This window comes from Salvia hispanica, chromosome 3 (genome assembly GCF_029641045.1).
Source record: "Salvia hispanica isolate PSC_SH4W2 chromosome 3, Shi_PSC_v1, whole genome shotgun sequence".
Lineage (NCBI taxonomy): Eukaryota > Viridiplantae > Streptophyta > Magnoliopsida > Lamiales > Lamiaceae > Salvia > Salvia hispanica.
In genome coordinates, this window is record NC_142694.1 from 42,560,576 (window position 1) to 42,579,119 (window position 18,544).

At 34.4% G+C, this 18,544-nt stretch overlaps 1 protein-coding gene and 1 pseudogene across 2 annotated transcripts; both read left to right on the plus strand.

Moving 5' to 3' along the window:
* Positions 1-6,607: 6,607 nt before the first annotated feature.
* On the plus strand, positions 6,608-10,757 carry LOC125210081 (S-type anion channel SLAH3-like; annotated as a pseudogene). The gene is made up of 6 exons (XR_016136766.1): positions 6,608-6,724; positions 6,872-7,039; positions 7,503-7,817; positions 7,951-8,315; positions 8,985-9,361; positions 10,201-10,757. The product of XR_016136766.1 is annotated as an S-type anion channel SLAH3-like (transcript).
* Positions 10,758-12,113: 1,356 nt separating this feature from the next.
* Positions 12,114-16,415, plus strand: LOC125211059 (uncharacterized). The gene is made up of 16 exons (XM_089066917.1): positions 12,114-12,562; positions 12,632-12,753; positions 13,196-13,338; positions 13,450-13,495; positions 13,580-13,655; positions 13,894-13,952; positions 14,047-14,141; positions 14,537-14,639; positions 14,757-14,851; positions 14,949-15,011; positions 15,156-15,231; positions 15,332-15,440; positions 15,551-15,663; positions 15,761-15,819; positions 15,937-16,045; positions 16,163-16,415. Exons 1-16 carry the CDS (start codon positions 12,160-12,162, stop codon positions 16,298-16,300), a joined length of 1,809 nt encoding a protein of 602 aa, XP_088923043.1. The 5' UTR covers positions 12,114-12,159; the 3' UTR covers positions 16,301-16,415.
* The last annotated feature ends 2,129 nt before the right edge of the window (positions 16,416-18,544 follow it).

An 18,544-nucleotide genomic window follows, 5' to 3' on the forward strand; every position in this document is an offset into this window, starting at 1 on the left:
AAATTGTACTAGTATTTAGTGATATTGATATACCCTTTTGGTAAATATCTTCTGTCTTTGACGGTTGAAATCGAAGTAATCAAGAGGCCTATTCTAATTCGTTGCAAATTGCACTAGATTATAGAATTCACAGGGTAACTAACAAAGCTTTAACTAATTAGACGTTAATAGTCTACAATGCTATAATATTGCTAGATTATTGCAAATGAAGTGGTTTGATGCATACATACCTTGATTCATTGTGTGGCCTCATTCACTCTTGACTCTAATTTATGCTTCACTATCTTAGAAATTCAAACAACAATTAAATGTTGTCTGCCTGCATCTTTTTCTACTTTAGGTTTTGAATTTCGTTGGAAGGTTAGGTTTCTAGCATCCCTAGGTTCAAAAATAAAATGTTATGCAATGCTAGCTACTTGACCAAACTATTAATTTTGTGACTAAAAATTCTACCCCTATTCCCTATTTCATCAATGAGGTTGCTTCTCATTCTACGTACCCCAATTTTGTGACCAGATTTTGAAGAATGAAAATAACACCGCTCCTGAATTTTATAATTTTCTCAACACTTAACTATTTTGTGTGTGAGCAAAATCAATAACATATTACAGACATGGAATCAGACTATTTTGTGATTAGAAATTGAAAAAAAAATGTTAACATCTGCAAATTTTATGATTAATTTTAAAAATTATGAGACTGGTCGGAATTTTACCAAAATTTATAATTTTCAGAAATTTGCCAATAATAATATACTTGTCGTGTTTCAAATACAGTACATCTTAGTTCTGGGTTACAAATATATTTGTGCTTAATGAGCCCAATTTATCCAATTTCTCAAACAATGGCCCAAGGGGCCATAAATCTATTGGAAATTAGACAGACATCAATATCAAGTAATCATGGTTCCTACAATGTAGTATCAATTCTATTACAAGAGTTCAAATTAAATGGCAGATGGATATAATATTCTTATGATTGATATTGAATTTCACGAATCGAATTAGATGAAAACATGATTAATAGAATCTCTCTGTACTTACATAAAGTAGCTAAACAAAAAAGTAAATGATAGGAACCATTTCGTCATTTCGAAAATTATTTCCCAGCCCAAAAATATTAAATTAAAGTTAGTATCTGAAGGTCGCTGATCATGAAAGTAAAAATTAAGTATATGTCCCCCTTCAAATTAAAATCATCAATTGAATGGCTAGACAGCTTGAGTTATACACTTAATTAAATAATGTAGCAGATAATTATGCAAAACCCCCAATGCCAATTCCCAACCAGTTGGGATACATTATTCTGCCTAAAACTTCATGAGCTGGTAAAGAAGAAAAAAATAATAATGGAAACACACACATTGAAGTGAAACTGTGTGAACCAATATTGGGACAGATAGATTTCTGTATAAAATATTTTGTCATGGTCATATAAATACTAAGTACTAGAAAAGAAAGAATAAAATAACCTCATTTCTTTTGCTTCTATGTTGCTTCAGGCATCCTTAATTACAATCCTGAATTTTCCCCAAGAATCTGAGAACATGACATACTTGTGGAAGAATCTCTTCGACAACTTGTGGCATCTCCTCAACTGAGGCACACCTCACGCGCCTCGTTGAATGCACCGTGATCTCAGAAGTAGAGGCAGTAGTTGTTTCGCTGGTGAGTCTATGTTAAATGTCTCATATTTCTATTTTAGTACGCACATTCATTTCATTTTTATTAAATGTATTCTTTAGTAAATAAATTTTATATTTTACTAACTCATGTAATCAGGTTAATTTTATATATGATTACTAAAAGGTTAATTTTATATATGATTACTAACTATTGTACTTGTATCAAATGGGTTACTAAACTTTAAATTTTTAATTATTTTATTTTAAATGGCAATTAAAATGCCAAATAAGTTTTCAATTTAAGTTACCAATTAATTTATTTTGCCATATTATTTAAAAATTAGGATTCGCATTTCACTGACTTTGTGACCACAAGTAACTTTTTTCGAGGGTTCAAATTCTCGTTGGCGTGGTGGGCCTACACGTTTCCGATGACGGGGCGTAGCGATCGTGACGGTGAAGTACTCGAGCGCGGTGACATGCAGGACGATGCAGGTTTTGGCGGTGATGCTCTGCCTCGTGACTACAGTGGCGGTGGCCGCGTTGCTCGTGAGCACGGTCGTCCACGTGGTGGTGCTCGGGGACTTGTTCCCCAACGACATGGCGATCGCGATCAGCAAGAGGCGGCCGAGGAGGCGGTGGTACCACAAGAGATCGGGAAACTCCGACAGCAACATTTCATTCTCCCAGCCCCAATAGCCAAGATTGATCATACTCAGTTTCTGTGGAAACGGTCTTTATCAAGTGAGGAGATCTCTATGATTGGGAGAGTTAAGTTTCCGGTGCTTGATTTGGCTTATGTGTATATTTTGATCGATGAGTGATGACTGATGAGTTTGTTCAATTCGGTCTGGTTGGCTAGGAGTTAGAGATGTCAAGTGGGCTGGACCGGCCCGACCCGGTCTGGGCACACCGAGGCCCGCCTATATTTAGGCCTAGCCTGAACTAGATCCATGTCTGAGGCGAGCTGAGCTGAGCTGGACTTGGCTTTTTCTAATTTTGCTAGGCTCGGCCCGGCCCATGCCCACTTGCCATGTGGGCTGGGCTAGGCTGAGCTTTGTTTAAATTTTTTGTTTACGTATTTTAAAGATATCCTAAATGTATTATATGCAAAAATAAAACATATAACTTGTATTTTTATATCACATTAACTTAATCTAAATTTAATAATGTGACTTTATGTCCACAATATTTTTCATGTTTTTTATTCTATTTAAAAGTAATTGTATAACTAAAGGAATAACTAATATGGTTAGTTTTGTTTTGTTAGTATATGATGACATATGGGTTAATGTTGTATTTTTAAACCTACAAGTATATGAACTAACTAACAAATTTAAAAAATTCTATAATTATCATCATATATTAAGGTTTGAATACGTAATATTCTTAAAGTTAAACTTCATAATCATCTTTTTCACATCTTTGATGAAAAAAAATTATAAAAAAATAGATATAATCAAGATTGAGTATTTTATTCATGATTTAGTTGGAAACTTATGTTGATGTTAAACTATGCTGTTTGAGACCATTCGGAGACATCCAAAATATTGGAATGATATAAACAAAATTAACATGTTTTGTGCACAAGATGACATGCATAAATAGAGAAATATACTATTATTAGTGATTAATCACCTAATTACATGTAAAAAAGCTAATTATAAAGATGGGCCTCTGATGGGCCCGGGCCTGTGCTGGTCCTGGGCCTGGGTCAGTCCTGGGAAGGTCATGGTCCTGGGCCTAGCCTAGGTTTATAAAATGGCCCAATTGGAGCCCAGTCCAGGCCCGAATCGTTTCACTAGTGGGCTGGGCCTGGGCCGGGCCAACCCGGCCCAATTGACAACTCTACTAGGAGTTACTACCTCCATCCAATATTAAGTGTCACATTTAGTGTGGGCACGGGCAAAAAAAAGTGGGTTGAATAAGTTAGTGGATTATGTATCCCATTCATATATATTTATAAATTAGTTTTGTAATAAAATATGAGTAGAATTGGTTGGTGGAATGTGAGGTCTATTTACCCTTTATGGTAAAAGTGAAATATAACTCTTATTGTAAGACGGATCGAAATGACAAAATATGACACTTATTATGGGACGGAGGTAATATAACATTCAGACTCAAGCTACTTCCATAGTACTTATTTCATTACGAATCGTCCCAACTATTTAACTTTTAAATATCATTTTCTTAAATCTTATACAAATAAAAAGTAGCTTGGAGAAAGTATTGTCAATTATGAAAATAGGCAATTTGTTTAATCATGGAAAGATAAATTCTCGCTATATACTCCTTCCGTCCCGAAAATATAAAATAGTTTTACCATTTTTAGCCGTCCCTCAAAATTAAATCAAGTCTAAATTTGAATTTTTTTTAACAATATACTCCACTAACACTATATCCACTACGTTTTCCTTTTCCTCTCACTTTTTTTTATTTCTATCTTACTTTATCAATTGTTAGGTGAAATAAAGTAGAGAGGAAAAAAGTAGTTGAATATTTTAATGAGGAGAGAAGAGAGATGAGGTTATTTTTAAAATTGAAAAGTGGTCATTTTGATTGAGACAAACAAAAAAGAAAAAATCGTCATCTTAAATGAGACGAAGGGAGTACATATTAAGACTCGTATCATTTATACGTTTATCTATTTTTTAGAGTCAGAGCGAGTATTACTCCATATACTAATATATGAAATGTTTAAAGTAGTACTAGCACTTTCGAGATTTTTTTTTGCAAGGAAGAATAGTTAAGACCTTGTTACATCAGCCATTTGATGAGGACAATTTTTCTTTTTAATTGATAAATAAATTTAAAGTTCGTGTGGATTTGAATCCGAGACGTTTAGCCAACTCATACCCACTACGTGGACAAATTCTTATTAAATGACTAGGGTATAACAGCCCACTTTTAAATTGCAGTGATTTGCATTAAACTAAATTTGAAATCATTGAGGGCCTTCGGAATTTATTTTCACACTTTTGTTTTGGGCGTAAATGTAAAATAAATCTAATGCCAAACTTACCATTATTATTTAATTCTCCCATCTCGCCGTTACTATTATTTAGTAGGGAGTTAGCATGCTTTGGCTCAAAAATTTATCTGGGAGGCCTAATATACTGTTCTATTTTCATTTTTTCACGTAATAGAATTCAATTATTTTGATAGAATAGAATTGTTACAAGTGAGAATTAGCATTTGTGGTCCACTGTCACACATACGAAATAACTCAAATATATGACCTATTGATCATAGGAGAATATAAATTAACTAAGCTTTATTTGTTTGTCAACTTTAATTTCCTTTTCAACAAATTACTTCGTAAAATACTACAGTATTCAATAAGCATTTGATATATGATGAATTAGGATCATCAACGTGGGATAAGATTTAAGAATTTTAACAAGGTACAATATGATATCAATTGAGGATGAAATAATCAAGAAGATGGAAATATTTTTTTGCTTGAATATCAAAATATCGTGTTAACACTTTAAGCGAAAAGTAAGTTTTTAAAATTTTAAGAATAAATCAGAATGATCCCATTGTATTCGGGTTTTACATATGAGAATGGTTCAACTTGACAATGTTGGCACGAGTATTAGAAACTTTCGTCCAAAATTTGACTATTTGAAAGATTATGTTATTTTTGCATCTTGGCAAAACGACATGTCATAAATTATGTTTAATCCTGAAATTTGTTAAAGTAATATATATTGGAAATAGATCTATTCCATAAAATAACTACAAAAGGATTCCTGTATATATTTTAAAAAAGTAATAAAATAGTTTATTAAGTGAGATATTTTCTGTATCACAAAAACTGTAACAGGATCATTATAATAGTACGCTGAGTCAATTTGGAAGATGCATCATATGCTTCTGAGTGTAGCTTCATATATTTTACAAATCGACATGTACATTAAAACTTTACCACTTAAATATTTTGTAATAGTCTTTTCTATGCGGAAATTTAGAGCATCCATAATAAAGGTTGTAATTTTGTATCACCCTAGTCCCTAGTGGTTATATATATGCATTAAAACATATTTTATCAAGTCGTTATAATAAAAAAAATTGTATAGTGATATAGGAGTACTTTTTTGGAAAATATATTCTGCCGCAAATCCAACCTGCACCGCTCGTTTTTATTGAAAATGAAGTACTCCCTATTCTCGTTGCAAATTGCACTAGATTACAGAATTTCACAAGGTAATTAACTAAGGTTTTAAATATGAGAATAATTAGATGTTAATAGTCTGCTTGGCTACTGCTAGATTATTGCAAGTCTGAGTGGTGTACATTCCTTGATTCATTTTGTGGTGTCACTCATTTTTTACTCTATTCCATATTTTCATAGAATTTCAACCAACAATTAGATATTGTTTGCATGCATCTTAATTATTCTAACTTTCGGTTTTAAATTTCATTGGACGCTTACCAGCAACCTAGCATCCCTATATATATTACTCCCTCCGTTCCATAGTAATGTAGGCGTTTCTTTTCGGCACGGAGATTAAGAAAAAAAATTGTGTTAGATGAGTTAAGTAAATGGAGAATAAAGTGGAAAATGAAAAATGTAGAGAGATGAAGAGAGAAAAAAGTAAGAGAGAGTAAAATAAGTGTGAAAAAATGTCTTGACTTTTACTAAAAAGGGAAATGACTCTATTACTATGGAACGGAGAGAGTATACAAAATATCTTATGCAATGTTAGCTTAAACTTGCATGCTAGCTAGCTACTGGACCATACTATTTTGTGACTAAAAATTCTACCCAATTTCTTATTTTATCAATGATATTTGTCGCAAATAAGTGAATAATTAGAGAGAAGTGGTATGGATATATTGTCATGTGGATGATCCGGTCAATTGCAATTGTAGAAGTATTCTCTATTTTTCTGTAATTGTATTGGTTGGACATACCACATGCCAATATGTCCAGACCACAAATTAATTTTACTCAAACGACTTCCAAGAACGATGCTTGCTCAGTTTAAAAAACTCTATAAATACTGCCTCATTTTCTTGACACCTTCACAACAAAATTGCTTCCTCTTCTCTCACTTCTTTTATAGGTCCTCAGTCTTGCATGAGAACGAGGTAAGCTTCACATTTTGCCGCGATCATAAACTTTATCATAATTATGTTATGGTTTATCTTATATGGAATTGAAGCTCTTCAAGTATACACATTTGTAACATAATTTAAGCATTGCATTGTGACAATTTTTTTTATATCATTTTTTAGATCTCAAGAATTCATCCTACTTTAATGGCTGCCAAGGAAGATTGCCACGTTGCACTACCACCGTTGATCAAAGCCATCAGTGCAAATGAAGTGGAGGGGTTTGATAGTTTCAGAGGGCATGATCAAGATTTGAAGAGTGAAGCCAAATTATCCGTTTCCACAATTTTGGTAAGTATTCCATCATCCGTCCCAAGATTTTGGAGATGTCTCACTATAAGTGAGTCATTTTCTTTTTTAGCAAAACATTCTCTTCCCTACTTTATTCTCTCTTCCTCCTCTTCTCTTCTCTCTCTCATACTTTACTCTCACACCACTTTAATTATTTAAATATCAATTCTTTAAATCTCGTGTTCAAAAGTGCTTCGCCTATCTTGAGACGGGGGAATAATTAAAATCCTCCATATTTGAACGTTGACTTATCCGTGAGAAATAATCACGACAGCAGATAATATGAATTTTAATGGAAATTAAAACCATAAAGTAAGAGAGATTTAAACAAAAAATTGTTAAAATATTATTAATGGAAAGTTACCAGACATGTTTTGATATACGACTAAAATGGTGAGATAAAACTATTTTTCGTGAACGGAGGAAATATATAAAGAAGAATTCTATTGGTTTTTCATCTCAGGGAATCGAAGTTGCAAGCATGGAAAAGGAAGGTGAAGACAAAGACGACGACTCTATCTCCATTAGTATGCCACCTTCTCCAATTGAAGCTCATCCCCACAACACAAAGACGGTCTTATGCCGCCATTCTCAACCAATACCTAAACCTTGTCGAATCAACCAATGTTACAACAAAAGATTCAACTCTTTCAAGACATGGTCCGGAAAATATTGTGAAACGGAGCAGCCACATTTTCAAGCCCCACAAGAGTTCGAAGTTTTGCCCATACAACGATACTTTGACGCCCTAGAGGGCCCAGAACTCGAAACTCTACGCGTATGTCTTCCTCACCGTTAGCAAATCAAACAAACAATATCCTACGTCAATTTTAAGAAATAACTAAAATCACCTTGTGTAAAATACAATGCTTCATATCAGAATTGACCAGAATTTGACTAAATTAATGCAGGTCTCGGAAGAAACAATTCTTCCAGAAGACGAGCAATGGCCATTCCTCCTCCGGTTCCCGATCTCCTCCTTCGGAATCTGTCTCGGCATCGGCAGCCAAGCCCTAATGTGGAAGCATCTCTCGTCCTTCCTCCACGTCGCCCCTTTCATCAATCTGGCATTATGGATCATGTCCGCCGCTCTCACCCTCGCTTTACACTCTGAAAATGATCTTCTACTTCGAGGCCGTCCGCCACGAGTACTACCACCCGGTCCGGGTCAACTTCTTCTTCGCCCCGTGGATCGCCCTCCTCTTCTTAGCCCTCGGAGTTCCGCCCTCAGTTGATCAGACGCTTCCCCCTTATCTTTGGTACATTCTCATTCACGGCTATACTGATGCTGACTGGGCTGGAAATCCAGTAGATAGAAAGTCCACTTCTGGGTACTTTACTTTCGTTGAAGGAAACTTAGTTACTTGGAAGAGTAAAAAGCAGAAGGTTGTAGCACTATTAAGTGCAGAGGCAGAATTCAGAGGAATCAGGAATGGCTTAACGGAAGTATTGTGGCTCCGACGACTGATGAGTGAATTTGGTTTTTTAACACAGAAAACCTGAAAACTGTTCTGTGCCAACAAAGCCGCAATCAGCATTGCAGAAAATCCAGTTCAACATGATCGAACAAAACATGTTGAAGTAGATAGGCACTTCATTAAGGAAAAAATCGAGGAAGGAATTATTGAGTTCCCATTTGTTCGATCTAAAGACCAACTGGCCGATATTCTGACAAAAGCAGTTGGAGCTCGGAACTTTACTGAAGTACTTTGCAAGTTAAGTATCGGGAATCCCGTTACTTAACTTGAGGCGGAGTGTTGTTAATGGTATTAGAGTTTCAAGAATGTTGGAAAGAGTAGCTATAGAGTTTCAAGGAATATAACATTAATTGTGTTATAGTTCCTAAGTGTATAGTTTCCATGTACATTTACTTTTCTAATCCTATAAATAGGATTCAACAATGTATCACAAACATCAATTCAGTTCAATGAAATACAATTCATAGTTCAATACCTCGAGCTCAAGATCTTCGGGCAGTGGATGTCCGGCGGCGAGCGGCGGCTGTCGAAGGTGGCCAACCCCTCCAACCACATCTGCGTCGTCGGGAATTTTGCGGGGGCTTTGCTCAGGGCGCGATTGGGGCTGAAGGAAGGGCCTATATTCTTCTTTGCGGTTGGAACGGCGCATTACCTAGTGCTGTTTGTGACTCTCTATCAACAGCTTCCCACAAACGAGACGCTCCCGAAGGAGCTCCACCCGGTTTTCTTCCTCTTTGTGGCGGCGCCGAGCGTCGCCTCCCTAGCTTGGGCTAAGATTCAGGGCTCCTTCAACTACGGCTCGCGCATCGCCTACTTCATCGCCTTGTTCCTCTACGTTTCGCTGGTGAGAAGTCTCGTGGACTACTTCACTTATCATAATTTTTATTTTACTCCCTCCTTACTAAAAAAAAATAGAAACATTTAAAACGACGTGAGTTTTAATGCACAATTGGTTAAGTAAGTGAGAAGAATTGATAAAGTAAGAGAGAGGAAGAGAAAAAGTAGTGAAAGTAGAATTAGTGGATTATGGGGTCCATGTTCTAAAATAAAAAGATTCTAAAGTTTCTATTTTTAAGGAACGACCCAAAATGAAATAGTTGCTACTATTTTAAAAAAACGGAGTATTATTGACCCTATGAATATTTTTCATGCTAAAATTTTACTCTGTCTATCCTCTATTGACAGTCTCACTTTGACTTGCATGAATTTTAAAAAGGTGAAAGAAAGTGAGTGAAAAAAATTAATGGAATATAAGTCTTATTTTTAAATACTTCTTCTGTCCACCAAAAATATTTCTATGGATGGACGGTACGAATTTTAGTAAGAAATTAGTAAAATAGAAAAAAGAAATAGAAAAATGTTAATAGAAGGCAGGTAAAAGTTGTAAATATATAGAAATATAAGGTTAATGGTTTGAGAGAAACTTTTTGCTTTCGGATGAAACTATTTTTTGTGGACATTCAACATTAAAAAAATTAGAGTATTTTTCGTGGACGAATGGAATACTGTTTTATAGTGAAATATGAGTTTAATGGTTTAATTTATCGTAGGACACGTTTACCTCTAAACTGAAAAATGCAAATGAGACTTTAAATAGTGAAATCCCAAAATAAGGATCGGGACATAATTTTGTGGAGAGAGGAAAGTAATAGATTCAGCAATACATCTGATGTTAATATGTAGGGTGTTCGAGTGAATATCTTCCGAGGGTTCAGATTCTCGTTGGCATGGTGGGCTTACACGTGTCCTATGACTGGGGCGGCGATTGCGACGATGAGATACTCGAGCGCTGTGACATGCAGAACCACGCAGATTTTAGCGGTGACACTCTGCGTTGTGGCAACGGTTGTAGTGGCTGCATTGTTTGTGAACACGGTGGTTCACGCGGTGGTGCACAGGGACCTCTTCCCCAACGACATGGCTATCGCAATCAGCAAGAGGCGACGGCGTGGACAGCGATGGTACCACAAGAAATTGGGCAGCTCCAACGGCAGCATCGAGCAGTACCTTAGGTATTCGAAATCGGATGGGAAAGATGTTGAGGCTGCTTTTCATTCTTCAACCCCTACCAACAAAGCTTAATCATACTCTATTTCTGGTTATTAGAAATATGTCACTCACTCCTTTAAATAATTTTATAAAAGGGAGGATTATTCACTCTACCTCACGATTAGAAGTAGTGGCGTATCCAGAATTTAAGGTCTGAGGGTACAAATTATAAAACAAATAATTACGAGATACTACTCTATAACAAGAATTTTATTTGATGTACAAGCTGTATTGAAAATAATATTATATAAAGTAATGAATATAATATAAAAAACAAACCAATTAAAAAAAGTAAGTAAGAATTTTTTTTTTTTGAATTATGAGTCTTAGTATAAATGATCAAATATAGTAATCGGGTATGAATATATGATATAGAAAATCAAAGCAATTAAAAATATAGGCATACTATGAAAAGCAAAAAATAATTACAATATACTATTATAATCTAATATCTAAAAAAGAAAATAGAAGTGCAAATAAATAATTACATAACTACAAGAACTAATTACATAACAAAAAAAAATTAGAAAGTGTGAGTTCAGAAATAAAACAATAGAAGTGCATGTAAAAATTACAATAAAAAAACCATGAAAAGCAGAATAAATATTAAAAAGTTGTATTAATATTACGAATTTTGGGGATACAACCCTCTTGCTCCCACCTAGATACACCACTGAGATTTAGAAGTCTGATGTTCATTCCATTCTATACGTGCAAGAGCGTGTTAAGCTCTTAAATATTGCCACACATCGACTTGGTGATGATCCTATCACATCTACGTAAGAGAGGATAACATTCCCCTTATGATCTTGAAGATTAATAAACTTCAAATGCAAGATCTCAAATGCAGAATAGTTCACAGATCAATGAACAAACACATGGGGGGTTGGGTAGTTTCTTTTTACAAGTATTATTAATTAATCTCAAGATTTGCACTAGGAGAGAATCTCTCACAAACAACAAGCATACAAACAATATTTCATGCAGTGAAATATATCACAAGAAGAGCATATATAGTTGACTAAGTATGAAATAGACTCTTATGTGCAATAAGTCGTCTTACCACTAACTATCAGTCCCTCTTAAGTGAAGTGTACATTTTGTGGAACGGAAAAGAGGATGGAGACTTCTAACTTTGGTTTAGAATAATAACTCATGTCTTTGCATTCACTTTCACTAATTGTGTCAAATTTCGGTATCAAGTGCATCAAGCATTACAATACTAATTCAAAATGCCAAATGAATATTTATATATAACTACATTTATAGTACTAGCCTCTCCTTAAAAGAAATTACCAGCTTAATATCTCAATATTTAATTTATTTGATAAGAACTAACTTCTTTAATAACCTAATATATAAGTGTTGAATCATGCACTTAAGAGATCTCTACCAAATAAATTTTTTAATAAAAGAGGTGAGAAAATTATTATACTAAATCCAACAAAAATCATGACAAATTAACAATAAAAATAAGAAAAAAATCTAATTCAGTTCGATAATTCAGGGGCAAAAGGGTCTAAAAAATTGGTACCAACCAAGATTCCTTACAGTTGAAAAAACCCAATCAATTTTGCATTTCTGCAACGGAGAATGAAGAATGAAGGAATGGAGAAAATGAAATTCGCAGAGGAATTAGTGAGAGAATTCCTCGTCTTCAGAGGATTCACCAACACTCTGCAATCCTTCGAGAAAGAGCTAGCGACTGATATCGGCAAAGGATTCCAAGTCGACAAGATTTTAGACCTAATTTTCTCCGTCTACATCCCCAAGTTCGAGGCTGCCAAGTTGATCGAGCTGCTGAGCTTTTTCCGAAACTGCTTTTCATATTCTGATCCCAATCTGATCGATGTTATTTCGAAATTGCACCAGTCGATTCTGCGCTATTACGTCGTGTATGCCTTGAAATGTGGAAGGAAAGACGCGGTGTTGGAGCTTTTCAGAGATTTCGGGAATGAATTGATGCGGGGAGATGAAAGCTGGACCTCCTGGTTCGGTGAGTACAGCTTTTGATGAATTTCCTGCCTTGCTATGGCTCTGATCTTGCTCGTTTTGATCGTTGCAGCTGTTCCGTATTTCCAGAATCCGCATTTGGAACCGCAGTTTCGCGTTTACTTCTCGGACGAGTGGTTCCGAACGTTGCACCTTTCTGTTAGGAACTTCTTGAGCGAGATGCTCAATGGTACTCATATCCTTAATGGTGATTGAATGAAGCTTGTAGTTTCATGACTTTAAGTAATAATTGAGCTATGCTATTATTCTAATTGTTATAAAGCCGAGGATTGTCACTTGAAAATTGAAATCCTCAATTGTTTGTTTGTTGGATTGAGAGAACAAGACAAGTAGTCATGCTTTGAATGTGACAACGCTTTATTGAACTGACTTTTCTAACTTGAGAAATTGAGATGATTTTCAGTTTGCTAGAGTAAACTAATCATAATGAACCGTGTGAAGATAATATGAGGCTTCCAAGTAAAAGATGTCTATATACATTCAAGCTATTTGTTAGTATGTTTTTTTTTTCTTTGTTGCCTTTTCATTTGTTTGCTGAGCATATTATTTGAATTGTTAATTTCTACAACTAATGACTTTCCAGAAGATAATATATGAGTTTTTCTTAGCTTATCCACGTACCCCTGCCTTATTAAAGATCGGTTCTGAAAGAGATACTGTGAACCGTCTCAAACAAGAGATAAAGCAACTTTCTCTCAAGTTATCTCAAGCTCAAACTCTGTTGGAAGAAACTGAGGCGCAAATATGTCTATTTAGGAGGTTAGCTTAATTACTATAGCTCCAAACTTCCGTATATGTCGGTAAAAGGAACATACTTTATATGTACTACAGAGTGAAACTTTCCAATTTGTTTTGTTTTATTTATTTCAGCTCTGAAGCAGTTAGCATTGCACCTAGTATGACTTATGAAACTCATGTGAGTCCTTGATCACAAACCAAAGAAAGAGGCCATTTTCTTATCGGATACAATTCTTATATTGTGGAATGATTTGTTTCTCAGGCTAGTTTAAATGAACATGCTGATGACAATAGAAGTAATGATATTGGCCAAGGTTTCAAAGAAAACTCTGTTGCAGGTAAGTCGCTGTTGTCTGGGTTTCTTACATTACAGACTAAGCAAACTTTACGGTGTTTCTACTTCTTTGATCATGTAGGAGGAGATATAGCATATACACAATACAATGTGCATGTTATGAACAAACCATGAGTTTATCTAACAACCATTGGAATGGGCTATAGAATTTTACATGGTATCAGTGTGCCACCATAGATTGCAACCTGGATGCTGATGAAAAATGTGTTTTTCCATCACAGGCAGTAGTTCTGATTTGCATAATGAAGAAGATTTTCCAGAAGTGAAAACAGTGTTTGAGGTTAATTCTTTTGACAGGAATTACTACTAGTTTATTGATAGATGTACCTTTTCTGTATCTTCAAATTGATGGTCCTCATATACATGTTCTGTAGGATACATTTCTGGGCCACACAAGTCCAATCAATTGTAGCCGCTTTTCTGCTTCTGGCGATAATATAGCGAGTGCTTCTGTGGATGGCACAGTCAGGTATATTTTGTCAACTTACTCTGCTCCTAAAGGAAGGTATACAGATCTCCTATGAAACTAATTATATGAAGAATTTAGGTGTATAAAAAAAGTGCAGAGAACTGCCACTGGTAGAGGGCTTTGTTCTCAAACAAGAGGAAGGAATGGGGTAGTAAACTACAATTTTAATTTAATAGATTTATTAAAATATACCTGAGATTATTTGATATGGTCTTGGTGATCATTTGACCTATTCAAATATATTTTAAGCTTTCGATTTATGCCTCGAGTCTCTTGACATACTTGCTGGCCTATTCTTTTTCATGTTGATGTGGTTTTAAGGAAGCTTTATATTTAGGCCTTGAGTCTGTTAACTTACTTGTTGGCCTATCCTTTTTCATGTTACTTTGATAAAGGATATGGACCTATGATTCGTCAGCACCAACATCAAGAAACGCAACCATCTACTGTGGAGCTGAGATCATGTCTCTTGAGTGGGATTGCAAATCTGATCGTTTGGTATGTTGTTCAATGTTATATTTAGATTGAATTTTCTTTTGGTGTAGTCTTATGAAATATTTACCAAGTAATTAAGACTGAGCATCTGATTTGATTGTAATGTCTATTTCACTAAAGCTACTCATAGGCACTTCTGATGGAGGCATAAAAGCATGGAATGTAGATGCTAAGCGGGTTGTTTGTGACCTAAACACTTCAGAAGCATATCCGAGGTGCACTTCTCTGTCCTTTGCATATTCATCTATAACCCGTGTCAATTATCTTTGTTTCTTTTGCTATTCACCTGTCCTGATCATTATCATACTTCAGCATTTTGGACCTGAAATGCAGTCCCGTGGAGCCTATTTTTGTTTCTGCGGCAGCATCAGGAAGGTAATTTTGAACTTTCCATACCATTCTCTTTTGCCCCGCAAACATGCAATTCTCTTTCTGGGAGATGATAGTTTTTGTCTCTACCATTATAACAAAGAAAGAAACGAAAAAATCGTAAATTGTAGTATCCAATATCCTTTGCAGGCAAGGTTCTGGTTCTTCTGATAGCTTGGGGTTTGCCTCATTGACTGTATGGAACATGAGGACATGGAAGGCTATGGTATGTGATTGTTTCTCATGAAGGTGCATGTGAATGAAGATACAGTAATGCTCGTAAATAAAGAATCTTAAATCCTCACTTCTTTCAACTTTTCTTGAAGACAGTCCTTCCTCTAGGAAAAGATCCACCAGCAATAACCTCATTGAGCTTCAATCACAATGGAAAGCTTTTAGCAGCTGCTGCAACGGATGGCTTGATTCATATGTTTGGTATCCTTACTTTAGATCTTCTAAAGAATATCTCTTTCTTAGTCTTACATATACTCCGTATTATACCAAGTTTATCCATGTAAGAGAATGCCCACCTTAACTGAGAGAAGATATGTCTTCTTACCAACAAGTTACTGGATGGCCTGCACATGATTGCGGAATTAGCTCAATTCTTTTTGGGCCCGACGAGACCAGTATCTTTAGCTTGGGAACTGATGGAAATGCAAGTCCCCTCGATTTTGACTTTGCAGCTAAAATGAACAGAAATTGTATTACAATACTATGTATCAGGAATCTAACCTGAAAATTTGTGCACACAGATATTTGAGTGGAGCTTGCACAATCAAGGCAAAGTACTTTGGTCAAGAAATTGCAGCAGGTATAAAGCTGTCAAGTGCAACCATTCGTATAATGTCTATAGATTTAGCATCACACAACTAGAAAACCTTTAATCTCTGTTCTTGGTTCTGATTTTCAAATTGTTACTATGATATAGGTTTTGCAATCTTGAAAATTCTTCCCAGTGGAGACATCAAATGGCGTTAGATTCCGAGGGGAGGAGACTTCTGGTGACATCTAGTTCAGAGAGATCACCGATATACCAGGTAAGCAGCATAGTACCTCCACTCTCCTAAACTTTGTTTGGTGCTCGGCCGCTTGACATTAGCTTCTAGTTCTGCTGATGCATATGCAACCTGTTATTCATCCTTTGTTATGGGCAGGTTCGTGGTCGAATGAGTGGCATGAGAAGTCTTGCTCATAAGGGATCGATCACAACAGTAGATTGGCATCCACACTTGCCCATCTTCTTGACTGGGTCATCTGATCACTCTGTCAGGGTCTCATCAATATCATCATAGTACTTTTTTTCTTTTTTTGTTTGATACTTGGCAATGCACAGCACAGACATATTAATAATTTAATTTATTGTATTATTATTTTTATGAATATTTGATTAAAAAATTTGTGTGACAATCCATAATGTGACTACTTAGTTTTATTGTTTGAGAGAAGTTACAGAAACCAATGTCCGGAGAAGCAAAATTTGAGGGTATACATTTGGATTCAATTATTTATTTGCAGAGCAGTAGATAACAAAAAAAAAGTACAAACAAAATACTCCACTTTTTGTGTTTGATCCAGTTTTTCAACTAATAAATTGGCCTTTAAATTAAGTCACTTAAAGAAATGAAAATAAAAAATCTCAATATTATTTTTTGAGTTTTTGATTTAAAGGCATTCACAATGTTAAGCAGTGTACACAATTTTTTAGCATATTATGGAGTTGAGTACTTATATTATTCACTACTTTTTTTTTCTATTTATTCTTTTTTATGTCTTTTAATTAAATTAATCTGGTAATAAATAGATAAAAAATACTAAAATTAGATCAAAATACTCACAAAAATTACATAACTAAACTTAAGGGGTGTGTTATATTACTAACTAATTCTTAAATTGCTAACTACAACTAAATAATATGACTTGGATCATTAAATCAATGCACAAGATCATTCATCTACGAATATTAATACGAAGCACAAAAAATGTCAATTAGGGGTACTAGTGTAAAAAAAAGTTAGTTATAATTAACTTTTAAAAAATATCTCTAAACTTAAAAATGATTATAACTTTCTCAGTTTATATTAATTTTTTACACAAAATATATCAAATTAAAGATAATTTTACAAGGATTCTAACGAGATCACTTGCATATGTTCCGATGTCAAAATTTGAATGTTTTTTTGAATTTTCATAATTTTCAAGTAACAGTTTTATGTCAATATACCTATCATACAATGTAATATAATACATATAAAATACCAATGCTAAATTGTGTTGACATTTTCAATGAATCGTGTTGATATGTTTATTACACTATATTCACATTTTGATCCAAAATCCTAATTTTGGTAGTTTTGTAATGTTTTTAAATTTAAATAATTATAATAAAACAAAATTACACATGGCAATTTATAGACTACTAGATCTCTACAGATCTTATGGTTTTAAATTAGTTGTAGTTAGCAATTAATGGTTGATTTAGCAATTGATCACTCCCCCTAAACTTAAAATAAAAAAAAGTTAAAATAAGCAAACTAATGCATTCATAAATAGACAAATAGAACAAAACAAACATAAAACTGCAAAATAATTGACCAGTGAAAATTGCAAGATGGGTTCCACTATCCATTAACACTATTTTAACTACCCTTCTTCTCATCTCTCTTACTTTATCAATCACTAGTGTTATCACCCGTGCTATGCACGGGACAATAAAATTTGAGATAGTGAAGATATATTAACAACTAAATAGATTAAAATAAAGAATATATAGTAGTAAATAATATTTACAGCTAAAGATTATAAACTAATTAAAATAAGTATTCAACACGTTATAAACAATTAACACGTTATAAACAATTAAAAACATTATAAACAACAACGAATAGACGTTTGTACTCTTCTCAACCCACTTTAAATAAAACATTTCATATTCAACATACAATATTATACAATTTTAATATCTAATATGAGTGTAGTAATATAAAATACTCCCTCCATTCCACATAATTTGGGACACTTTGACTCGACACAGATTTTAAGAAATCTAATGGAAAGTGAGTTGAAAAAGTTGGTGGGATATGGGTTCTACTTTTAAAGTATTAGTTTTATAATAAAATGTGAGTATGAATAAGTTAGTGGAATATGAGGTCCACTATCAAAATGATAAAAGTGAAATGAGACAAATTATGTGGGACGACCCAAAATAGAATACTGGGTCAAATTATGTGGGACAGAGAGAGTAAAAGAAATAACAACACGGGAGATGCGTGAATGAAAAAGAATAAGGTGTAGTACAAATAAAGGAATGATGTAGTTTACTAATGCGCTTTAATTCTCCTGACTTAGATTCAGTAATAATATATCTATCACTCAAGGCTTCGTCAAAATCTCCGACCACAAGCAAAACAACCTCACACACAAAAGGTTGTATAGTTATAAATTCTTCCATTCCCTACTTCTTTTACAAAGCAATTTTAAAGTAAAAGAGAATGAATAAAAATATTGCCATAATAAGTATTTTTATGGAACATACATAA